The sequence below is a fragment of the Dermacentor variabilis genome, chromosome 11, assembly GCF_050947875.1.
Source record: "Dermacentor variabilis isolate Ectoservices chromosome 11, ASM5094787v1, whole genome shotgun sequence".
NCBI classification, from domain to species: Eukaryota; Metazoa; Arthropoda; class Arachnida; order Ixodida; family Ixodidae; genus Dermacentor; species Dermacentor variabilis.
This window is the reverse complement of record NC_134578.1, coordinates 43,401,642-43,427,876: the sequence shown is the minus strand read 5'-3', so window position 1 is coordinate 43,427,876 and position 26,235 is coordinate 43,401,642. Positions and strand designations below refer to the sequence as shown.

Below are 26,235 nucleotides of genomic sequence, written 5' to 3'. Positions count from 1 at the left end.
TGACTTGTGCTTTAGTCTCGGGCTGCCAGCTGCAACGTCATCAGATCTGCTTCCACGCAAAGCAGAACCTGAATTTCCGCAGCGAACACAGGTGAAGCCTTTGATAAAACAGCAGCGAGTGGAAACCCGCACGCTGCGGCTCAGGTTTAGCGGCATGTGGGATGTTTCGTCGTTCTCCACATGACTCCATATGTTAGCTTGCGTTTTCTGCATGACTCAAAGAAGTGAACGCGGATTTCACATCAGTTCGACATGATGACTGACAAGATAGTCAGGGACAACATACGGAGCCGAAAGCCCGAACAGGAAGCGTTTCTCGTGCGCTAGTGCCAAGATTAACGCAGCATGAAATGAAGGTCACCTAGTATGGCAGCTTACACTTCCCTCGAAAAGGAAATATGTATATTTTACCAAGTATGAAGGCTTTTGGAAAGCCAAGCAAAGAGCTAAACAAAAGACTGGTGGCGAAGCCTACCGCAACATAACGCTATCTACTTTTCGTGGTTGCTGGCAGCGATTTAACAGATTATAAGTGATGAATATTGCATTCTAAAATGAGCAACATGGTGACAACAGGAGCTATTCATTATTATACTGCTGTGCGCAAACTACAAACGAGGACCGAATGCAAATGTAATGTACAGTATCTTGCGTCCTCGTTTGTTTTGTGCGCGCTGCAGTATCATAACGATTTCTTGACAACTTGCCCAGCTTTCAGTACTATTACAAGAGCCTTTCATTTCTAAACGTTGACCAAGTGTATAATATACCAGAAACAAACACGAAAACAAACTACGCGACGTACAACCGGCGTCCGCGCAGACATTTCGGCGCCAAATTAGGTTGTTGCAGTTTGATCTTCGTCAACTTCGTTAATTATTAAACCTGCTAAAGAAAATAAAAGGAAATAAAATTCCGATCGAGTGCTCCACAGGTGAAAAGTGGTTAGAAATTCCCTTCGGTGTTTCTGCAGGGCAGATCCACGTACTGCTCTTTTGTGCGAGCAACCCACGCTACGCACAAACATTGCATGTGCTAAGCTACTTGGCATGTCCTTTCTTCCGACGTTTTGCTTTCCCTTATACGCTGTAGCCAAGGCAAGAAAGGAGCACGTGAAACGCTGAACTAAGCACGCTGGCGGGTGTACCAACGGCTATGTAGCCGTGTGCTTATCGCAGTCGCTGTAGATATCGCGAGGAAGAATTCTGTCGACGTGAGGCGGTCGCTTTTATCTCACTCTGCTCATCCGTCGGCGATGCGGGATGCTGCGAGAGGCCGCTTTCTCTGATAGCTGCAGCGTATCGCGAACAAACAATGAAACGTGCCGTTGTTGCATTTTGTGCAGGCGATGCAGCATGCGACCTAAGAAGATGGTAAAGGTCGCTGGTGCATATGCCATAAAGCCACGTATCAACACCAGCTCTATATAAGGCGATGTATACGTTTAGTCGTAAAACAATTTACAGTTGCAATGAGTTAGTTGCAGTATTTTGGTAAATGTCCTGCAATTAGCATTACTTAACAATACTCTAACAACCAGATGAATGAATCACATTAGAGTTATATTTCTTAAGCTCTTTGCTTTCTGCAGCTGACACCTTCCCCAGCATCTCGTTACTTACAAGCGCCACTCCACGTTCACATGCACAGTAAACACGAACGGGGGACAGCAAAAAAAAAAAGATCAGACAAGCGCTGCTATTGCTACAGTTTGGCACAGTTATGGCAATGACACGATATTGATAACAAGTAGCTTCGCGAATCTGTGGGCTTCTTTGTTTCAGAGAAAAAAAAAGACATTCTCTATAGCCAGAAAAGCGTGAAGGAACCTTCACGCTACATGAACTGATCGCTTGTGCATATTCTCACCTGACCGTTGAGAGCAGACACGAATGACTGCAGCGTTTGGATACATGTTGTGGACGACTTATAGTGACTTTCCTTTGCAGTACGTTGAGACTAAGAAAATATATCTACCGCTTTATCTGTATTATAACGTGCGCAATAGCCTTACACTTTTCACTCCTCGGGATCGGTCCGTAGCAAAATGCACCACAGACCTTGAACGCATTCTAGAGCTAAATTTGGCACCACCACTTTTCAACCGCGGGAATAACCACGTGTAGTGGTGTACATTTCTGCGAGTCATCGCCCCTTCGTTGAGAAAACAGCTTGGGGCTTTTAAAAATAGTTATTTCGTGTCCAGTTTTTCTTCAACCTGGCTTTGTTATATTTGACTGGAGCAATCATTAGGGTTTCGTAGTCTCCTAGTTCATTTTAGCGCGTAATTTGTTGCTTAGAAAGCAATAAGACGACATTGGAATAGCACTACGACTTGATATTTCGCCAGAAGTAGGCACTGTGTGCATTTCTGTTCGCATTGGCGGCCAACGCGGCATATTATAGTCGAATGAATGGTCGTGCCATTATAAACAAGATGCGCAAGTGGATTTTGAAATTATTTTACACAATTAACCGCTCGTAGTCTGTAGGATGGTATTTACTATTCAATTACCTGCAAAACACTTTTTGCCCTATCACATTTGTTCCCGCATAGACACAGCCACAGCAGATGGATAGCGTGCGCTTGAAACGCGAAGGCAGAGCTCTTTGGGCACATCACAGGGTCCTGAGGAAAACGTTAAGCAATCCGTGAACACCGTTGCACGATGAAGTCTCCACATGGTTCCCAGGGTAATTATTTTCTTATTTTAAGCACTTAATAATGTTATACTGGTGAAACTAGAAAATAGCACCAAGTTTAGGCTAGTTGAAAGTAATTCGAGGTGGCGCAAAATATTTAAGGTTGCTAACGTAAGAAACAAAACAAAGCACAAAAGGCCGTGTGAATAAGAGAGGCAAAATAACGTGAAAAAGAAAATCAAGGTGTTATATATCAAATTTTGTCTGCGCAGAGCCACACTTCCTGCGACTCGCACATGAACTAGCATCAATACTTCTTTTAGTTTGCTTAGTGCGATTCACGCTGCCGCAGACGAGGACCTTTCTCACAGCCTTTGCCAATGAAATGTTGTTCATAGCACCTCGCAAAACAATTGTTTCACCTGTTGTTTTACGAAGTAGGAACGTATTAGGCATTTCCTGTGTATAGGTGCTGCCTCGGGCCCGCAGATTCAAATAACGCAAAGTCAACGAGAATGAGATGACGCGCAATGCATTTACTGATTGTTGTATATTAACTAAGCCCTTTGGTCAGTGATATTGCAGCGCGGAATGAAGGGGTACACTGCATAGTGCTTCAGTTGCCGAGCATATACATCACACATCGACAAAGGCCGCTTCGGCATGCCTGTGCGCCTTTTTACGGTTTCTTGTGGCAGCCTGCGAACGCTTGATAGTTGTATGGTATCAGCATAAGCTGCACACTAAAGTACCTCTAATGTGAAGAAAAATCTGATAAGAAATGAAAAATGTTGATATGCGCACGTTGAATTGAAATGCAAAATATTTTTCGTATACCTGCCACCTTGTTATTGAGAAAAAGTTATGCTAACTAAATGCATTCAGTATAGCTGCGGCAGGGAACATAAATTCGTCCATATGTTTAATGCTTGTCTTGAATACTTTCGCCCCTGATATGAAGTGAAACTATAAAATCGGAGTGTCGACCGCGAACACGATGCCAAACTTCAGCGAAATTGACAGGCTTTTTAGAAAAAAAAAGGGATAAAGGACACACGCAGCACCTGATTCGGCGTTGCTGCCTGTTCTCACGTAGGCTGCAGCGTCATCCGTCTATTGACATGTTCAGACTTCAACAACACAAGACCAAGTTACTAACACTACTTGAACAAGTTTACACACACGAAGTGTAAAAGCGAATTTTGCATGCCCGGGCTCTCTTTGAGTCTCGATGGGGCTTCCGCGTCAAAACCTCTGTTCTTCGTGCTCGGTGAAGGCAAGATACGCAAAGCGTCTAATGACTTGGAAAGTTGTTTCTAATACTTTAAAGCAATACTGCAGTATATTATCACATTATGTTATTATTCGAACGCTAATGGTACAGAGGATACACCGAGAAATTTAAGAACATTTTTTCTTGGTCACTTATTCTGGCGAGCCGCTGGCTTTTTCTAACAACGATATATGTGGCATCGTTCGCTACGGATCGTTTATCGGCTGTCTGGCAACTATGTATTCATCCGCCGTGACTCTACGCTAAGCTGTTCGATTTAACAGTTGCATGCAGCCATAAGGCTGGAAAATCTTTAAATGTAAACTGCGCTTGGCTAATCTCCCGCTTGTATATCAAGCACACACACACATACACACACACCTTACGAATAATACCTAATCGAACTCTGTATCCCAAGCATATGCAACGTCACCAACTATCGGCGAGCTACTAAAAACACGTTTATTTTGCCACTAAAGTTGCCTGCAGTTCCCGCCAGCTCATGTGTTATGTTCTTTTTTTCTCATAATAGCATAAACATATACCTTTCTGCAAGCAACAACGTCAGAAGCGATAACGAATAAAGCACACTCACCTTGACAAAGCGCAGAAGAAGCACTATAGCCACGACGGCAAACGCAAGAAAAATAGAAGCGAACACGGCAGATTTCACTATCGTTCTTTTCGTCAATCGGGGTGTTTTGTGCTGTGATCCTTGCGGTGGCACAACTGATGACGCAGGGTTCAGACCACCGAACCTATTACCGGATGGTCCCGAATGCACATACTGAACATACGGCGGCGGTGTTTCCTTCAAGTCTGGATACGGCGGGGGCAGTTCTGAGTAAACTGGTGGAATGTCCGTCGCCAGTGCAAGCTCCCGTTCTTTAGAGGTAGCCATGGTCTTTTCTGTCAGTTGATGAATTTTGCAATCAAAATGCCGGGATAATGGGCAGTATCGTAGGGAAGTGAAAGATGGTCTTATTTGTGAGAAAGGTACAAACACAAAACGCGGGATCAGAACCGGATAAAACTTGAACAAGTCGCTAATACGAAACTTCACCACGCCTACTCAGCTTGGCCGGATGCGGTAGAAATACGAAACTATGGCGCTTCCAAGAATGCGGACACTTCGTGCGCAAAACCGCCGAGAGGCTTCCGCATGAAGTACTGGCGGTGTAGGAAATGTGGCCACACGTGATCACTGGCGACGAAGCAGCACACACGGTCAGGTCCAGAGAGGTTCGTTGAGCTTCGGAACACTTCGCGCGATGCGAGCGGAAACAAGGCTTAGCTCAGTGCGCGACCCGAAACGAGAGCAGACGAGTGATCAAAACAACGCGTCTGTTGCGTCTGCGCCCGCCCGCACAAGCGGCGGCTGCTGCTGCTGCTGCTGCTGCGGCGCCTGGCGTAGGCAGGGGCAGGCTCGCTGGCCTCGCACCGCGAGCGGATTCCGCGGTGGTTGGGAGAGAAGGAAAGTCGTATGGTAAAGAGCGCAGGCAGAGTTTCGTGATATCGCAGCGGCGAGAGCTAAACGCAACACCGGCCGAGCCGCCGCCACCGCTCGACGGCGTCTGCGCCCACTGTGGCAAAAGCGGTAGTTGCGTCACGTCGCGCCGTCGGTTGCTTGGCGGGAACGGGAGAATCAGTGCGGATGACGGTGAACGGCAGCGGAGGATGTAACCTGGTTTTCCGGTTGGCTCTATTTATTTGCGCACGAATCTGCGGGGGCCGATTCTGGAGAGTCGTTTGCAAGTTTTCAACCTTATGTAAAATTCTTCGAGGAGTTAGCATGACTAAATGAGAGGGGGGCGGGGAGCGTAAATCAACGCAAGTCAAGCGAGGAAGAATAGAGAAGACGAGAACCTATAAATGTGTCGTAGAGTTTCTTTTTTGAGTTAGAAAAAGAAATGAAAGCTTCCAGCAAATTATTTAGTGCTTTAAAAATCGTCGTCATCGTCAATATTAAGATCAGAACTATCTTTACTGCCGTTCGGGCGTAGCTTCCTTTGGAAGAAGATAAATTTACGGATAGGCAATATGCTTCCATCGGTGCCAAGTGAGAGCAGTGATAGAGGTGTTTTCATACTGGAGCCAAAAACAACTGTGACCTGCATCCAGCCATTAAAAATATATATTTTTTCTTTAAATGCAATTAGAAGAGAATTTCAGGCACGAAACTGCAGAACATGAAAGCGAGAGCAATAAACTAGAGTTTAAGAGTATGGGACATGATGCTTAATGCGGCTAGCTGGTAAGACAATTAGTAATGCGAGAAAATGTTTGCCTACTTCAGGAATCTTCAGTATGCCTATCTATCTATCTATCTATCTATCTATCTATCTATCTATCTATCTATCTATCTATCTATCTATCTATCTATCTATCTATCTATCTATCTATCTATCTATCTATCTATCGAACATATTACGCCAACTCAGCGCGCACGCCCTAGGCCACTTTTGCAAGCGCGGTCCATAGCGACCTTGGCCGATACCTGAGAACAGTGTAGGTGCACATACCCGCAGCAACGCGTGTTACTATAAATCGTAGAAAAACGTGCCTTAAGCAACAAATTGTGTCGCTAAATTGCTTAAGTGCTAATCGCACAAAGGTCACCAGCCATCGCTAGATGGGTTCGTCGCGAGTTTTTTTGATTATTTATTTCAGACATGTTTAGTCTGAACGGCCGAACCGAAGGAAGCGCTGTGGTAAGGCAAGGTTCACAATGCAGACAATATGCGGTGAGCGTAACTATGAGCCTGAATTTAATGTAGTGTTTACAACTTCCTGCCGGAAGTCAGCGCTTTTAGTTTTATTTTGTGTCACATATTTCTCTGCCGTGTATTCTGCACAATCTGTAACAGGCTTTTGCGCTTGTACAGAGGCAGCCGATCAGCTACACTATTGCTTTGCGAAATGCAATGTGTAAACAGGGCGGCCCTCGGAATCTTTCATTTTTACAGACAGCTTTTAGGCCTTGCACACTTAACGACAACAGGCCCCTTTGCAGTTACGTTCGGCTGAGTTAACAACGCGAAACTAAGGCATAATCAAATATTTACCTAGGGGATTCATTGTACCTAACGCAAAAGTTATTCTGGCACTCTTTTCTTAGTACTCTGCTGCATTTGAAATGTAAATATTTGCAACAAATTTGCTTCAATGCTGCCGTACATAAGACTGTTCCAATTTCATTTGATTTATATTGTCTGGGAATCGATGGATCCACCATGTGGTATTAGAACAAAACCCATTTTACCAGCGTATCAGGGTTAAAATAAGTTGTTAATCATGGTTTTCTTCAACTCTTTGGCGTCAACGATAGAAACGATGGAAGACGGAAAGAAATTCTATCATGTTCAGTTGCCGAAACTGCTCAAGTCTAACCCCCGTAAATTCTGGTCTTTCATATCTCCTGGCTCTTCTTCTTCCACATCTTTTAAACTCAACAACAGTGTTGTTAACGATCCATTAGAGATTTCAGAAGCGTTTAATACATATTTTCAGTCAGTATTCGCCTCGGATGATTCCAGTCGTTCAACATTTGCAACTAACGATTCATATGCAATTGATGATATCAACATTAGCCTAGAAGGTGTTTTGAATCTCACACTAAACTTAGATACTAAAAAGCCAGCCGGCCCTGATGGAATTCCGAATTCCTTTTTAGTACGATTCTCGCAATGGACATCTAAATATCTGTTTATTATATGTCAGAAGTCCCTTAATAGTGGCGTTGTGCCTTCTTCCTGGAAAAGAGCTAAAGTACTACCTTTATATAAATCTGGTGACAGGCAGCTCTTATCTAACTATAGGCCCATTTCTTTAAATGCAACCTCATGTAAAATACTAGAACACATAATCTATAAGCATATAATACTGTTCCTTGAAAATAATAACCTATTGAACAGCTTTCAGCACGGCTTCAGGCGCGGTTTTAGTACTGTAACACAACTTACGGAGTTCACTCATGACCTTTCCCATTACAGATTGACACCATTTTCATTGACTTTAGCAAAGCTTTTGACACTGTATTACATTCTAAATTGCTTTTGAAACTCCATCCCTATTGCAAAAACCAGCGCCACTGGGACCCAGTGCGCCGGATTATGGGCCCAGTGCAGCGCGCTGGACGCTGGGGCGCTGGGAAGGCGCTGGGAAGGCGCGGCGTACTGGGAGCCACTGGCTACTCGTGCGAAAAACAGCTCTAGCTCGTTAAATATGCGGTGCCTGGACACCGTATATATTTTTTTGAATACAGAAAGCAAGGAAGAGCGCTTTAGTGCAATAAAAAAAAAGAAAAGAAAACGTAAAAATAAAACCGCTCTGACAAGGATTCGAACTACCCACCTACACATCCCATGACCGGCACTTTACCACTACGCCACGCCAGCAGACGGAAATTTACGGATAGTTTGCCATGTCAAAGCCGAGAAGCAGTTTGTTTCGCAGAGCTACGTCTCGTACAGCCATAGTGGATGCGCTATCGCCCAGCAACTAAAACTCACGCCTGTACCAGAAATAAAAAGTTGCTGTCCGTATTCAGCAGTATGCTTGGAAGTGCCACACCATCGATTTTCACTTGTGATTGCTATTTTAACTACCCGCGCCGAGATCGCTCCCCACCGAAGCTTAGGCCTAGCGTATCCGCCGAGTCCGTCCTCTGGGCGTGTCTAGGCGCAGGAATCAAGAAATCTAACAAGGATAAATCACTCTGTATGCCAGCTTTCGCATCGATGTTCTTAAATAAACATTTTTTTCATGTCTACAGTGCCAGCATAAGAAGCGATGACCGCAGATGTGACGCGTCATAAACACAGGTATGTGTGCTATCGCCGAAGGCTCCCAGCACTAGCCCGCGCTTCTCTGACGAAGATTGATGACTAGCCAGGCGTCTTGACTGAAAGGCATCACTGCACTAAGGAAACGGTGCATATCCTTTACGTGAAAAACAAGAAATGGCTATCGAAATCGGCAGTAACAGGCCATACACCATCCCGGGTCAGCGGTTCATTTAGGACTTTTTCTCGAAGTTAAAACAGCAATCGAAAGTGCAAATCGATGGTGTGACACTTCCAAGCATACTGCGAAATACGGACAGCAACTTTTTCTTGCTGGTACAGGCGTGAGATTTAGTTGCTGGGCGATAGCGCATCAACCATGGCTGTACGAGACGTAGCTCTGCGAAACAAACTGCTTCTCGGGTTTGACATGGCAAATTATCCGCGAAGTTCCGTCTGCTGGCGTGGCGTAGTGGTAAAGTGCCGGGCTTGGAATCTGTAGGTCGGTAGTTCGAATCTTTGTCCGAGCGGTTTTATTTTTACGTTTTTTTTTTCTTTTTTTTTATTGCACTAAAGCGCTCTTCCTTGCTTTCTGTATTCAAAAAAATATATACGGTGTCCAGGCACCGCATATTTAACGCGCTAGAGCTGTTTTTCGCACGAGTAGCCAGTGCCTCCCAGTACGCCGCGCCTTCCCAGCGCCCCAGCGTCCAGCGCGCTGCACTGGGCCCATAATCCGGCGCACTGGGTCCCAGTGGCGCTGGTTTTTGCAATAGGGATAATATTCTAAATAACCCTCAGTTAGTGTCTTGGATTTCCAGTTTCCTTTCTTTGCGTTCCCAATTCGTGTGCTATGATTCTGCGGATTTGTCGGTAGTCGATGTCACCTCAGGAGTCCCACAGGGATCCGTACTTGGCCCTCTACTATTATTATTGTTCATTAACGACCTTCCAGACCATGTTACTTCTAAAATACGCCACTATGCAGATGATTGTGTTATGTACAGCCCAGTTGACTCACTCGCTGATCATCAGCGCCTTAAAGATTCCTTTGTTTCATTTTGTGACTGGTGTGCGACTTGGAAAATGAGCATAAATTTTGATAAAACTGTTCTAATGTCTTTTACTCACAGACACATGCCCGTATGTTATGATTATATATGCAACGGTGTACCGCTAACACGAGTTTTTCAATACAAATATTTAGGCGTCATTTTTACACTCACCTTGTCTTGGTCTAAACATATAGATTACATTTGTAGTAAAGCGTAAAAAAAACTTCGTTACATTCGCCGGACGTTGTCTCCTGCTCCGAGGGACACTAAATTAGTAACATATAAAACACTGATTCGCCCAATTTTAGAATATGCTTCCTCCGTATGGAGCCCATATAAACGATGTGAAATCAATTGTATTGAGTCTGTCCAGAGGAAGGCTATTCGTTTTGTTTACCGTCTATTCGACCGAGACTTTTCACCGTCAGCTGCTCTTACGGAATTAGGCCTCCAGTTTCTTTCTAGGCGGCGGCACATAGAATCTCTGAAGATTTTCTATTCTTATAAGAACTCTCTTTGTCACCTATCAGATCCCTCCCTTTTAATGCCTGCTTGCCCGACTTCAACTAGAGCTTATCACGCCTCTAATATCAGACCACTCCATCCACGCACTAACACTTTCAAATACAGTTTTTTTCCCCGCATGATTGAACAGAGGAATTTGTTACCTGCCGAAGTTCGTTTGTTACCGATTTCTCAATTTTTAAATGCTATTGCTGATGTATAGTTCCTTCAGATTTTTATATTTCGTTTGTTACCCATTTCTCAATTTTTAAAATGCTATTGCTGATTCCTTCACATCTTTATATTTCTATGTTCTTGTTTCTCCATGTCATAATCAGTTTTCTTCGCATGTAATCCCACTCCTGCCATAGCCCTAACGGGCTGCAGTATGTATAAATAAAAAAAAATAAAATTCGCGTAAATGCTTCGCGTGTTAACAAAATAAATGAATTGAGAATTTTATAAAGTAGTGTGACTTTAGTACGCCGTGTAACATTCTGTAATAATAATAAGTAAATTTAGGTATTTAGGAGCCGTACTGATGCAGACCCGGCGATATCGCTATTAATTCATGTCAGATGGTTTCGAGTGAATTCATTGTTTCACTGGCTTACATGTATTTCATAAACGGAAAGATGGTCATCGTGCATTTTTACAGGAACAATATTGTTTAGTAACGATATCAATTCATGGTTACCTTTCACGACTTAAAAGTTCCTTGAGGAAATCAGATCCCAATTTCTAGTTTGTTTATCAACTGCTCTCAATGGACCAGGAAATGACGGATATGACCACACGTTTCAGCACTTTAGAAACTCACTAAGAAAGTGTATCTATATATTTACACTGCGCAGTGATTTATAGAGGATTCCCACCACTGCAACTGAAACAACTTGTTTGGTTAGCGTACTAGAGACTTGTCTGTTGGCGCGTAAAATCGATCCCGGCGAAACTACCTACATTTCTATGGTTTCTACTTAGTCATTTGACACCACTCCACCGCCTGGACACCCAGATGAGCCCTGACGGCATTCAACTCGCACCTCAGCTCCGAAGACACTCTAAGGACAGGCAACTCGAGATTATCGTTAAGTTTGCATCGTTCAAAGCTAATGAATCACTTCTTTCTAAAGGCCAAAACTTCAAACGTAGCGTAGGTGAAGACCTTTCGCGCCGTGTTCCAAACTGCCGGAAACACGTTGTCGCTTTTGCCAGGGCAAAGTAAACGTCTTTTGCCCTGAGGTTTGAAACATTGCACAATGGCCTAAAACATTACGTTTTTGATGAAACTGCAGAATCTGTAAAAGCAATATCTTAAAAATCAACTCATCCTTGCTGGCCACCACTCTATCCACCGCCTTCTCCTCGTGCTAACATTTGGGTATCGGTAATCTATACTAACATTCACATTCCTGCCGAAACACAATAACGTATCAAACATTATAATATCGTCACGAAACAATGTACTTATATTAACCGAAACGTGGTTGCACAACGATATCACTAACTCGGAGGTTCTGTTTGAGGTACCCGATTTTCTTATTCGCTTGGATCGCAAAGATTTTCGCGGAGGAACAGTTCTAATCGCAGTCAACGAGCACTTGCCTTGTCGCGTCAAATTTGGAAATGATGTGGGTTATGTGGCGGGCTTGACCACTGATACTATTAATTGGTTTGTGTTATAGGCCACTTCGTACTAATCCTGACTTTCCCTGCAACCTTAAGAAAGTTCCAAAACCACCTAGTTTCGAAGCACACTAAAGCAGTCATCGTCGTATTTGGGGATTTCAGTTCCCCCAATATCGACTTGAGTAATCAACCTCACCATATAATTAATCAAGAAGAGCCGAAAGATTTCATTGATCTTCGCCTTAATTTTAACGTAACCCAACTTGTATCTGAACTGCCACGAGTCGCAGGGGAACAGCTAACACTCTGGACCTCGTACTGACCACTCATCCTGACTTCCTTAAATCTATTATTTGCCTCCGAGAAATGAGTGACCGTAAAGTAATACATGCTAGTTTTAACTTCTCGCCTGCAATAAAACAAACACCACAGCAATGGAATAGGCTATATGATAAGGGAAACTACAAAGCAATCAACACTGAAGTAACTATCTTTTCGTTGGTCTTTGAAACGACCTTTTATCAAGAAGCGTAAGTGAACACTTGGCACTTTTCAAACATACAATTATCGAACTAACAAATAAATACTTCCCAACATGGAGTTTTCGAAAAAGTTTGTTGAGAAACCCTGGTCAATGCCTCTTCTACTAGATGCCTGCCGCGTGAGCCGAGAAGCTGGTTCCTGCCCCTCCCCTCTTTACTCTCCCCCACCCGGGGTAACCCGGGTCGGCTGCGAGCACTAGCTGCGGTGGCCGCTGCAAACCTAAATCACGTAGCCCAGCCTCCGAGATTTTAGCGGCGTCTGTTGCGATCCCGGAGGCAGGACCCACAATCTCTCGTCAAATGGTTAGTCGAGCGCGCGCCAGCCTAGTAATCGTCACTTCCTCCGCAACAGGAGGTGGGTCGGCTGCGAGCGCCGTCTCTCCACGACTACCCTGAACTTAGGGAACCTCCGCTTCGATGGGAAGACTAGCGTTGCGGCAGTTATCTAGTAAAGGAGGCATTGCCCTGATTCACAAGGACACTAAAAACACTCGAAAACAAAAAAGCATTCGATAAAGTTCCTCATCGACTTCATTCCTTCATTCATTCATTCACTCAGCTTTCCGCATTTATTTCGCAATGATGCGACGCACCGAGTTGTTCATTAAGGCAATAGCACAAACCCGGCTGCATTATAGCTAATTGTGATGAGCGATAATGGTGGATCAAGTGAATGGATCCGTAGATGATGCAGCTTCAGAGGCGCATACACCCACACCATTTCTCTGCAAAGGCAGTGTGTGTAATGAAGCTGAAACACAAGGGGAAATGATGCAACAATGCCGCTGTGTGAGTCATTTTTTGCTTCGCTGATGCAGCGCGATAAGTTTCCCGCCCGGATGATGTGGGAACGAGTTAGGAAGCGGGAAAGTGATAACGCTAGCTTTACGGCGCATGCTGAGCGTCTAAAGAAAAAAAAACGGGGAACTAATTAGTGCAACGGCAAACAGCAGATTGCGCTCTAACAACGCGTCTTAAAGTGGGAGACTGCTGGACAGGGCAGCAGCATTAAAGTTTTCTTTACGATCCTTCTGGGACCTTCTTGGTCGTGGCTGTTGGGTGCTGCTGCCACATGTCCGAATAGCTGATGCTTGAAAGAAGATTAATTACATGCTCAACGGTCGCAGTACAGCAGGGCCATGCCCTAATCATTAGGCTACAGTCGCATCTACACATCTTTCATGCCAATGCCATGTAGCTCTTGCAGATGAACACCCCGTGTTTCACATGGCGCACAACGGGTGTGCGACAGCACGTACACGCGCGTGCGTTTTCTTCAAGCCAAAGAAGAAGGGATGATCAATGGGCAAACTTATTGTATATGATTACCCGCTTAACGAAAGCTTCCTTTCCCATACGTTCCAATGTAAGTGTTGCATCTGCTGATGACATGGCAGCGAAAACCCGACAGGCTTGTCGATTCGGTGCTCACCGAAGTATTTACACCGCGACAGCATAGGCTTCGACATCCGCACCACCATCCTTTAAAAAAATTAAATTAGATTATAGGGCTTTATGTGCCAAAAGAACGATCTGATTATGAGGCACGCCGTAGTGGTGGATTCCGGAAATTTGGAACACATGGGGGGGGGGGGGCTGTTTCACGTGCACCTAAATCAACGCAGAAACCTGTTTTCGCATATCGTCCCCATCGAAATGCGACCTCAGCGGTTGAACACCATAGCCACTATAAGCAACCACGGCGGGGACCATCTTTTCAAGAACAACTTGTATGCAAGGTGCTATAAGTCTGCTTGATGGGACTGTCAAAGGCTAGCCCGTCGTCACGAGAATCAGGGCCAACGTTTTTCCAGCATTGAACCAAATTGGTTCTACTTTGCAGAACCGTGTCTCGAGGCTGGCTACTCATACAGTAGCCAGCCTCGAGACACGACATTTGAGCAGCGGCAACTCTTGGAAGCTGCTGAAAAGTTGATGAATAGTTTTGTTGATACGGTTTAAAGTAGTTGTACAACTGCGCGAGAAATCCCAGCTATTATATACTGACGAAAACCTGTCCCAGAAGTACTCCTATTGGCTCAAGAAATATCTATAAGCAGGCAATGGATGCGTCGAAGCCCGGCGCAAATCTGTTGCCATCTACCGACTGTGTTTTTGTAGTAGAACAAAATGAATAAGAACCGGCTATGCTTTTCCTGTAGCGCTCCTTTGAAATACTGAATCCTGGATTAGCACGTCCTCTCGTGATATGACATAAACTGCAGTTTCTCAGCTATTGCTAATGCTGTTTTTACACATGAATATAATGCGGCCACTATGGCGAGATGATACTGAATCGAGCTTCATAAATTTTTGTACCTTCCTACTTCGAGTCTTAGGGGAATCTTTGCTCGACTAGTTACTGCTTCACGATGTGGTGGTGTGTCGTCTTATTGCATTCGGCGTGAAAAGATGGACAGCGCAAAGCCATAGTATAGAAGGTGGTTATTGGGGGAAAGTGGAGGACAGCAGCAATAAACCAATATTCATTGCTGTTCACCGTGGTCGAAAGATGGCGTCGGGATATCTATTTCAGTGAAAGTTCAGCATTTTCTTTATTTACTTGAAAAATTATTGTTATCACTACTAATGCGGACATCCAAAATAGAAACGCTTCATATGTAGAACGTCGTTAGACATTCAAACTGCTTTGAAAGCAACGATAATTCCGAAGCACGTCGCTTCAGTATGTGCACTCACACGCATGCACGCGCCCGCACACGATCATTGAGTAGAGCCCGAAAACGAGATGTATGGTGTGCACAAGCTAGGCCTAGGCCCACAGATGCCAGCAAGCGCGCTCTCTTTAAGGAAATGCTAAGGCGTACATCAGCCGTCAATCCATCGGTTTAGGCAGATATATTGATCCATCAGTCTGTGCTGGAAAAATGGCAAAGAAATGGAGAAGCAGGTTTATGATGTGAAGCAAATTGCTTTGCTTCTGCGCTCCATTTTGAAATGAATGCTACACGAAAAATGTGTTATCGTAACAAGCCAACAGAGCATCGCACAGAGCATCGCACGCGTAATGCGAAGACGTGGGGTCGTTCACCACTGGCGGTAAGTTGTTTTTTCATCCGCTTTCATATACATTAATTTATGATTTCTTTATTTCAATTAGTTAGTACAAGTAATTTCCGTTATGTTGTCCTTGGTGTTTTTGTTTGTGGGCTTCTTATGATATTATTGGTAAAAATCGGGCCCCTTGGTTAGCCCGCTTTTCCTCACGAATAAAGTCTGTCATATAACCACTCTCCGATAGATCTCAATATATTACCTTGACTATAAATAATTGAGAGCCTAAGCATTGCTAACCAGGATTTTGATGGCAGCCGCTACGTTTCTCCCGTAAACAGCAGAATTTCTCGGTATATATGAAAATACACGGGTTTCAAACGGGATAGTCATTGAATAATTCATAAAGAATAGTTTGATACTGCTCACGTAGAATATTTTTAATGGGATGTAACGGCGCTGTGCCTTGTCGTGGTGTTGGAGCATCGCTCGGCGTATATCAAAGCAAAGAGTGAATAACACATAGATGTTATTGAACAAGATATATAGTGTGAACCACTGCGAGTACCAATTCTACGTGATTTTGGTTCTTGTGTAGTAGGGAAACACAAGAACCTTGTGTGTGTTTATTGAAGTTTGTCTCGGCTTTCTATAACCGCGCCTTAAGCTTCAAGAGTAATAGAAAAGTCTCTAAGAATAAAAAATAAAGCAGTTTTAAAGCATTTACCAACTGGAGGCCGAAAAATTTCACAGCTAAAGACAATGAGATAAACTCTCACCTTCAGATTAGATGAGATGAGTATCACCGTCACCGCAGTAGCCACGGTGAGAAAGGTGGCTGGCAGAATCACTTTCACAAGTTTGAAACGAATCCACCGACGAACATGCACTTTTGCTGGTGTGGTCCCTTGAGGTGTCGTCTCGTCGAGATCGAGATCTTCGAACGTATCGGAAGAGGTGTTCACTGGCACGTATTGAACATATGGTGGGGTCCGTTTATCCTTCACCATTTTGAACGGATACATAGGAAACGCCCTGAGACAACTAATTCGTCGGAATTAAAAAAAAAGAGATTACTGTGTCTGGCAACCTCCTTTTCCGTCGCCAGGCGCGCGTCCGTCAACGCACGAAAGTTACATTTAGAGCTCAGTCCACAAAACGTCCACATGCACACCGTGCCCGCGGCTGACCTTCAAACGCCTGCTCCGCAGTGCTGCATCACCGTATACTTGTAGACGTCGAGTGAGGGCACCACAAGCCACAGCTTGTACGCCTCTTTTCACCCTTTGCAACTACACTTACATACCTCAGGTTCAGGCTCAACGAATATTTTCGTATGAATGCACGCACGGAATGCGGGAAAATCAGGGTTGAAGCGCTGACATCAGTTGCTCTGACAAAGAGGACAGAAGCGTTGGGAACGGCACCTATCTTCCACTCAATGTCAAAGAACATGTGCGAGCAAGCGCTGTTACAAGAGAGCCCTGTCTGCTGGAGAAGGAAAGGAGAGAGCGAAAGAGAGGAGGGGGCAGTAATAGACTACATAATCAGTTGAGAGAAAACACCCTAGCAACGATAGACGGATGTGCCTGTTTGCGACGTTGCGGCGGAACTCCTCGCAACTATCAGGTTACGCGTCGTCGCACGCTCAGCTGATGTCGCCAGGAACGGTGCATCCGGTGTCGGACTTTTTTTTTGCGTCAGCTAACGTGGTCTGCTGTTAACGTTAACGGACTTCGAATTTGTGTAAAGTCAGCCGCTTCCTTTCATTTTAACTTCATCCGAAGACAAAAAATTTGCGAAGGGGATGCCGTTCAGCGAATAGTTGGAAAAATAAAACACGTGCGACATAGAATTCCGACTTGGAGCACGAATGTAAGTTATTAGATCAAACAAAACAGATTTCGACGCAAATATTCCGAAGGGTTGTCTACCCGCATACATAATTAAGAAGCTTTATTTCTTACAATATGGCTGGAGGTGGCACTCATAGTAAGAAAATGAAGCCGGCGCCTCGTGCTATTCGCATTTTATCACTAAATTTGTTTCTAAAATGAGCTGCGAGTCAAAAATGTTTAAAGCGGTATCCAACGCATGCAAAATGCTATATAGGCAAAAAAAAGAATCGATTGTCGCTTCTAAGAACAGGAGTGAGCACCGATAAGCGCTTTATGGTGGACATAAACAAAGTAGCCTGTTGCTCAAAGCCCCCGCTCAGAAAAGGTCGCAGCCCAGTCTCATATTTTCGTCTTCAGATAGATATAAATTATGATCCATGAAGCCGCTTGAAAAAACAAAGCAATAAACTGTTTTTCGTAGCATTCCGGCGTTAATGTGCTGCATGATACCACTGTGTTCTTTTTTTAATGATCCCTGTCCTTGGCGGAGGCGAAGATATGTTTCTGGCATGAAATACTTACGAGATGCGCTAGTATATTTGACACGGACACGTTGAAGGGTGCGTACAAGATGAGGTGCCAATTTCTCATGCTACGAAATTGAACTCAAAAGGTCACTTCGCTAGAGAACGTGGTAATGATTATTCATTGGACCCGGGTAAATTGAGTGCATCGGCACTTTGCAGTCGTAGGCGGGCCATCGCGATAGCCTTTTGTTACCGCGTTGTAATGAGTAGCTCTCCTAGTCAGCAACTGCATCTTCACGCTAATTTTCTCGACAGACAAGTAGACACGCACACGTAGACATACATATACATCTTGATTTCATAAAAATAGAGAGAGAGAGATGCAAATGAGAGAAAGGCAGGGAGGTTAACCAGACTTAAAACCTCCGGTTTGCTACCCTGCACTAGGGGAAGGGAAAGGGGAAGTAAAGACGGAAAGAAGAGCGTGACAAAAATGAAAGCGTGAGAAAAAAAAATATGAAAAGGGATGAAATGGGGTCCTTATAGTCTTTCTAATAGGCCACTGTCACGTAGAAAAGTCAACAAAGCCTTGACCGACTTTTGCTGCGACGACAGTTCACGTCGGCATTCCAAAACTGACTGTTCTGAAAGTGGCCTGTCGTCAAGGCGTGCCAACGTGGTCGCTAGTGACAGCCGGTGCGCGCTGTATTGAGGACAGTGGCAGAGCACGTGTTCGATGGTCTCCTCGCCGCCGCAGTGTCTGCAAGCCGCGCTGTCGTCCATACCGACTCGGAAGGCGAAGGATCTTGTATAGGCGACACCAAGCCACAGTCGGAAAAGTACTGCTGTTTCTAGTCGAGAGAGTTCAGATGGTGGTCGAAGTCGAAGGGATGGGTCCAGTCGGTGTAGACGTGTATGCTGTAAGCTTGGTGTGTTCCATAAAGTTTTGATGGATTCATTTGCAAGCACACAAATTTTCGTTGCAGCGTCTGTTCTTGAGAATGGAATGGAGTCTTGCAAGCCCTCCTCATGTGCAGATCGTGCTGCTGCGTCGGCAAGTTCATTGCTCATTATGCCACAGTGGCTTGGAATCCACTGAAACGTGATGTCGTGTCCTTGCTCGACGAGGTGGTGAAGCAGCAGTCTGATTTCTAGAACTAGTTGTTCGTGGGGTCCTCGGCGTAAGGGAGAAACCAAACAATGAAGTGCAGCCTTGGAGTCAGTGAACACGCTCCATTTCTTGGGTAGTTCTTCAGAAATTACCCGAAGTGCACAACGAATAGCAGCAAGCTCCGCGGCAGTCGATGTAGTCTGGTGAGAGAGTCGAATCTTTATGGTGGAAGGTTTTGCAGGAAAGATCACCGATCCTGCAGACCCATTCACCGTGGTTGAAGCGTCAGTATACAGATGATGATGATCGTTGTACGTCTCGTACAGCAAGAGCAGTGAAAGCTGCTTGAGTGCTGGAGACGAGAGTTGGGCTTTTGTTCGTATGCCTGGTACGATAAGTCGAACCTTTGCTTGAGCCAAGCACCATGGTGGAAACGGAACTGTCGCTGGAGCTGTATAACCTGATGGAAGGTATGCACGATAGGGCAGGACAGTTGCACAAAAGGAAGCGCGTGGTCGATCCTCTGGCAGTGAGGCTAGATGATGGGCAGGGGCTCGAGCAAGGTGTCTTACGTGTGCTCTGAGTGCTTCCATGACTATATGGGTCTTGGCTGGGAAATCGTGTGCAATCGCAATGGTTTCAGCCGTTGATGAACACCGCGGCAATCCAAGACACACTTGTCAAATACCAAAAGTGCGAACGCATCCACATATACTAAGAAAATTGGTTATGTCCAACAAGAATTTTCGCACTTTTAGCCTTGCTGGGTTCGATATTTTCTTAATTTTGCTCCCAAATTTTCGGTAGCTCAAGTCAAAACGCATAGAATATACATATAGACAACCAGTCACAATGAAGTAAACACATGAAAGCGGGTAATAAGCAGAACAAGGACGTCACCATACAGGCTTTCGCAGCAGTATTGTGTTGTGCAATGAAAATCTTCAAGCTGTGCTTCTGCAAGCAGGTAAGTGGAAGCCCCTTGTTATATAAAATTGTTGACTTAAAATATCTTTACGGCAATGCAAGCTGCAACGTTTGCCTTCGTTTGCTATATATAGTGACTTGCTTGCTCAAGGCTCTAGATAAAAATTAAGATACGCCTTGGGAAACCATGACGTCATGACGCCGCGTCAGAGTCGGATTAACAGTGAAACTGGCTCTCGCAGAGCTATTATAATAAATGTTTTAGCCGCTATGTCCTGCGAATAGTTTGATGCAAAAGCTTCACACGGCTCATTGAGCGAAAAAGCTGGCGTCTTTAGCAGCGAAATGGCACCTAAATTACTATTGGCTGCGGCGCCACGTCACAGGCGCGTCTCTACGGAGAAGAGTGGGCGAAAGGGTTCACATGCAACCGCAGTAGCTCGATGGGTATCGCCTGGTCGGTGGCATGCAGCGTTTGCACTGCAGGCCGCTGTTCTTTGCTGGCTTGGGCAGCGCGTGCCGCAATGGCACATTACACACAAAACTCAAAGGACCGCTCAGCAGCCTTTAAATTGAAGATGAATGATTTCGCTTACACAACTCACACGAAGTGCTTAGTGTCTTCGGATTTTTTTTTTCTAAGGTCGAGAACTCCCGAACCTTCATTTAATGCAACAAGTAACAGTCGAAAATAACATGCCCGTACGCCGCTACACTCATATTCTTTGGCACTCTCAGAATGATTTCATTTGAACGGCATTGCCTGTCACCACCATGCATCGCGATTGGCGCCGATTGCCAGCACAAGCACATTTTCATTGAATGTACGTGAGAGTCCTATAATACTTTCTTTAACGTTATTACATGACCGAGGACGGGGGTTTTCATGACTCGGATAATGTTTCCCTTCGTGCTTATCTTGAATATCCAATATTTTTTATACTATATATTTAAAATATAGACGCGGTTTGAAGCAGAATATCGTTCAATGATCATCAAGAGAACGGCCACTGAGTACAATGCGCTACCCCAGCCTGCATATTTTACTTCAAGAAGTCACAGTATTCAAATATGAATTGATGCAGTGGTATTCACAGTGTTGATAGAAATATTTTTATGGCGTTATCGCCGGAGATGTCTGCTTTTTGAAACAAATCAATGTGCTACCTACTTAATTAAGTGATGACATCTTTCATTCCACGACGCCTTTGTGACATACCTGCTTGGTTCATCGTCCATTGTCTACATTGTATTTCGTTATTTTTCTATAATTTCTGGAAATACGGTTGGCTGCAGCACCGAAGCGCTAGGTGAAATGAAAACAGAAAACAAAATTGTTTTTCTTTGAGCGTCACATGTCCACTTCCACCGACGAAACGCTTTTTCAGGGGCCCAAGGGAATGACGAAGGAAATTTGGCCGTCTGCCGGCGTTGAAGCGTTAGGCCAACGTCCCAGCCAGCAAGGTGATAACGCAAGCTGCTTGCGGGGCCGACCGGCCGTGACTTCAGAGAGGTGATGAAAAGCGGGGTGCCACGACATCGACGACAGAGACGCTCTTTTCTCAGCCAGTATCGGTTTCAAGGAGCCTGCCAAGCGGAACTAATTGTTCGCATAGCTCCCACATGAAATCAGCTATTGAAACAGTTATCGTTGGGTTAGGTAGCGTCGAGTGCGGGCCCCAAAGTACTCATTTGCTGTTGTCACCCATTTTGGATAATTAGAAAGTAATTGCCGTAACATCGCTAATTAAAGACGCAATTGCGGAAATTGCTCTGCATCTAAAGGCTGCCGATGCGTACACTCGAATGGTAAACATCAAGTTAGCGTAATTTAGATTTTTCTCATTTTAAAAATTTGGTCCAGCTAAAGAAAGTGCATATTGTATAGTCAAAACTGGATCTCAGCGTTTGTTGCAGCACTTGATTTCGGCAAGGATATGTAGATTTACAATGCGCAAGCCTAATAATTTTTTATCTGAGGTGCTGCTCGCGGCAGCTGCCGGGACTTGCATGCACTTGGCACTAACTGTCTCTGCCAATTCTGGATAGGTGTCGCTAACGTACTGCGGCAGTTCTAAAGCCGACGCCAAGCGGGAAACTTAAAATGTGGAGGTAATGAAGTTGTAGTTAGGTAGCGTTTCATGGCGCAAAAGCAATTGAGGCTATGATGTGGCAACGACAAGGTGAAACGTTCTAGTGGGCGGTAGAGCAGCCAAATTATTATCCCAGTTTGTTCTAGAAGTCCATTGCCTGTAAAAATTTTAAAACAGCGTCAGGGGATACAATTGTGTTTTTAGAAAGGATCAAAACGGGATGCATTGGTGTTAGTGGTTTTTTTTTAAGTTCGCGAAAATACTTCTGTGTTTCCCTCTCCAGAGCAGGGCACCTTATTAGAATGTGGTTCATGTTAAGGAATTGCTGGCACGCATTACACAATGGTGCGTCTTCATTTCTCCATACAAATTGTGCGTGAGATGTGTGTGTCCAATGCAAATGGGGACATAAAATTATTTCCATAAGACGTTCTTGGTGGTTACATTCCTTTCATTCTTTGAGGATGGGTTTTATGATAGAGCCCTTGAAATGAATCTTTGTTTCCAATAATATTTCGTGCACCGCCATAGATGCACGCTTGCCTGCTTTCCTTCATTTCCAGGAATGCCTGCGTCTCTTTGGACGCAGCAGATACTGATTTTTCGCGCATTTTTTTTTCGGTTTTGACCCGTAAGCCTGAAATTCCACCCAACACTGGTTGGCAGTCTGATTTTGTACGAAGAGCCTTCAGAGCGCTGAGTGCATCGGTGTACACGACTGCCTTTTTATAGTTCCCTGTCCAATTTTGCATATAATTTTGTCCAACGCTGTATATGAAGCATATACTTCAGTTGTAAAAACCGAGACAAACTGTGGCAATTAGTCACAGTTGCCCAATTGTTTGTGCACCATTGCACTACCGACATGTTTTCTGGCTTTGAACCATCGGTGTAAAACTTATATGTAGTTACTGCACTTTCCCTGCACTTTTCAAAATATTGTAATATGTGCTTTTGCAGTTTCTCCTTTTTCCTGTGATATGCAAGAACAATATCACAAAAAAATGTTCAAGACCATACCATGGAGCTAGCGTGGTATTTGGGCAACATAAAGCGCCTCGTTCGGTACATTATATACCGCGCATATTTCTTCAAACATGAGAGCAAGTGGTCTTAATGTGGGTGGTTGGTTTATGTAGTGTATTCCATTTGTGGTGTCAGATAAAATAGTGCGGCATATGTGATTCGGTACCGCTCTAGTTCTTAAGACATATGACATTGTGAGCAATGCTATTCGGTGTTCCAGGCAGGGTTCATTGCTTACGTTGTATATGCTTTTGAGAGCCAAAGTTCTGTACGCGCCGGTGGCTGGAAGCAATCCGTGATTATGTGTGGATCGAGCTGTTTGAGACACGACTGCCTTGCCGATCCATAAACTACGTAGCCGTAATCAAGTATGATTTCTACTATTAAGCAGTGAATGCGTAAAAGGCACGTTCGGTTGGCTTCCCAATGCCTTCGTGATAGAACCTGCAGGATATTGAGTGTTTTGTTTGCATTGTTTTTTACGCTTTTCATTCGGGCAAGAAAGTTCAGTTTAGCATTATGTAATCCCTAATTTTTTTTTGTTCTGCCTTAACTGGTAGGGGCTTTCATTCAAGTTTAGTAGCGGGTCTGGGTGCAAACCGTGCTTCTGCGAAAACAGAACAGCGAACGATTTTTTGTGAAAAAAAATCTTCACCTGCCCATTTTGTCAGTTTATTTGTGGTTTTCCGGACTTGCCTTTCGCATGTAGACAAGCTAGCAGCTTGGCGTGCAATCTGAAGGTCGTCGACATATAATGAGTACGTGATGCAAGCGAGCATTACTGCATTTATAGAGTTTATATTCACAACGAAAAGTGTTGTACTCAGCACACAAGATTGTGGAACGCCATTTTTTTAACAATAGTGCGCGAGTGCATTGTGCGTAAGCGTACATGGATTGTTCGATTTCGTGACAGCAGGCGTCGCAGCCCACTAAACGCCTGCTGACGCAGGCACCCCCGCGGATCGTTTATGTAATGAGTAAAATTTGTCCACATAGTTGTCTTCTCTCTTTAATTCAACGAAAATCCATAGATAATTTAGCAATTGAATTGCGCGCGATCACAACGGAAAAATAGTTTAACACCAAATTGAAGACTGTTCATTTGATTTCCCGCAGTGCAAGAAATGCACGTGCGAAAATGCCTTTTTATTTACCTTTCCTGGCAATATACCATATAGGTTGGTTCAGGATGGCAAGTTATATATCAACAGAAACCGCCTGCTCCATACAGAGACAGGGCTTACGAAGCGTACGTCCATAAATAAACAAAACAATTCCGGAAAAAAGCAGGGTATATTATTCCTGAAAACCTCAATACTTATTGCTCATTGGCATATATTGAAATTTACGCGTTATTCGCGGCAACATCAAGCGTCATATCCTCTTGAAATCAGCTCGAAGGTTTCCAGCAGTTTTCAGATGTGGGTTTTCAAACTATGCGTGGGAATGCATTGTTGCTTCTGTAATTGTTGAGCTTCAATGCAGAAAAAAGGTTTCGTTAAGAAAGTGAAACGGCAAGTCAGACAGCGCCCAGCCCGAAATTGGGGATAGTTCCAGAATTCTTTTAAAGTGAACGTACATAGCGAAATCCCAATAGCTTCATTTTGTAGCTTCTAATATGGGCGCTGATCTAGTTAGTTTTAATGTTCATAACTTAATATTTGGTAATCTTTCGAATGCGTGTTTCGAATTTATTACAAGCAATGTCCTCAATTCAAGTAATCCTGATAATTGAGTGCATAGGTGCTTTTCTCTAAATTAAGCGCCTGAAAATGAGAAATGAAACAGGTGGTTTATTCACATGGGGTTCTGACACTGCGGAGTGAGAAACATTCGCTTAAACAGTACCTCTGAAATTGAACTGATAATTGGTCGATCTTGTGCTCAAAAAGCAGAGAAACGCAGGATAAAGCTCAAGAACAGTTTACTCTCTATAAGGCGTGTTTTGTTTCCAAACAATAGTCGTCATCTGTCGTGCTTGCGTTTCGTTTTTTGGAAACAATGCACTGGCTACTTTTCTATCAGGAGTGCTATGTCACGTTGATAACGTTCAAGTCGTTCTTCACCGGGAAATACACCAAGGGCGCGCAGCGTTAAACAAAGGAATGACGTGCACGACAGCTGAAGATTATTGTTTCGTGACAATATCAGCCAGAAAAGTTGCAATATTTCTTAGATTGAATGACAACCAGGATAGTGGCGACCATCGCCAGGGGTCACCGAATCAAATGACATCGCTCGGCTTCACTCATTATTTGTGCATGTCACTGTTCTTGCGTGCTTTATTTTACAATCAAGAGCATTCCATGGGGCTGGTGCTGGTTCGAGAATTTAATACTGAAATCTAGACGTGTTATTTAGCAGATCAGGAGGAGCCCATCCTGCTTTCGTGGAAGTGACGACAATATTAGCGCATGTTGTGGTGCAGCAGACATGCCGGATGAAATGGCTGACATAAATGTGTACGGCAGCTTCGGTGAATGGAATCGCTAGCCGAATTCAAACAGAGCTCATGAGGCAATGCTTCTTGGTTTTTGAGGCTTCATCTGAAAGGGAAGCTTTAACAATTATGAATTTCTGTTCATGGCACAGCATTCTACTGCACGAAGTCCAAGCAAGTGAGCCCTCTCTAAAACACTCGTCCCCGACACACACCACACATTCGCAAATAGTTTTTATTCTGATTATATTTCTAAAATCACATGATGCACATGGCCAGTCCAGGTGAATTGCGTTGGCATTGAAGTTCCAGCAATCTCAAATTGCTTGACGCACAAATTTCGGAAAGTGCAGCAGGGAACTTAAGTGCGTCTTGCAGCGCATTTCACAAGAGTGTATCTCGAAGTAACGCTTCTCTCAAAAGTTTATGGCGGTCACCACACTATTATAATGGATATCACCGAAGCTGATACAGTAAATGATGCTGTTCGCAAGGATCCAACCAATTTTCTAGACAACGAATATGTGTATCTTTTGTCTTTGTTGATGCTGGGCTCTTGATTCGCATGTAATTGACTTTTTTGGTGTGTCCGTAGTCTACTAAGGTCCTACGCTATAGTAATTTCTTGGCATGTGCGAATATCTAGGGAATTTCGAGAGATCGTTTGAATAAATTACTTGAATGGTCATCTGCAAAGCCTCCAAAGTAGAATATCACATTACTGTTGAATTGAATAAATTGAATACAAATTGAATAAAAAACATAACTTAATATGCATTTGTATGGAGATACGTGAACGTTGGTATTTCTCATGCAAGTGATTTG

At 44.1% G+C, this 26,235-nt stretch overlaps 1 protein-coding gene across 2 annotated transcripts in view; it reads right to left on the bottom strand.

Moving 5' to 3' along the window:
- Window positions 1–16,871, bottom strand: part of LOC142564380 (uncharacterized) — a 39,918-nt gene extending 23,047 nt beyond the window's left edge. The window contains exon 1 of one of the 2 annotated variants that reach the window (XM_075675368.1): window positions 16,225–16,871. In XM_075675368.1, the coding sequence (XP_075531483.1) occupies window positions 16,225–16,470 (246 nt within the window). In that variant the 5' untranslated portion in view covers window positions 16,471–16,871. Of the gene's footprint in view, window positions 1–4,511; window positions 5,456–16,224 lie in introns of those variants that run through there. The other variant, XM_075675367.1, reaches the window with a different exon arrangement.
- Window positions 16,872–26,235: the final 9,364 nt, after the last annotated feature.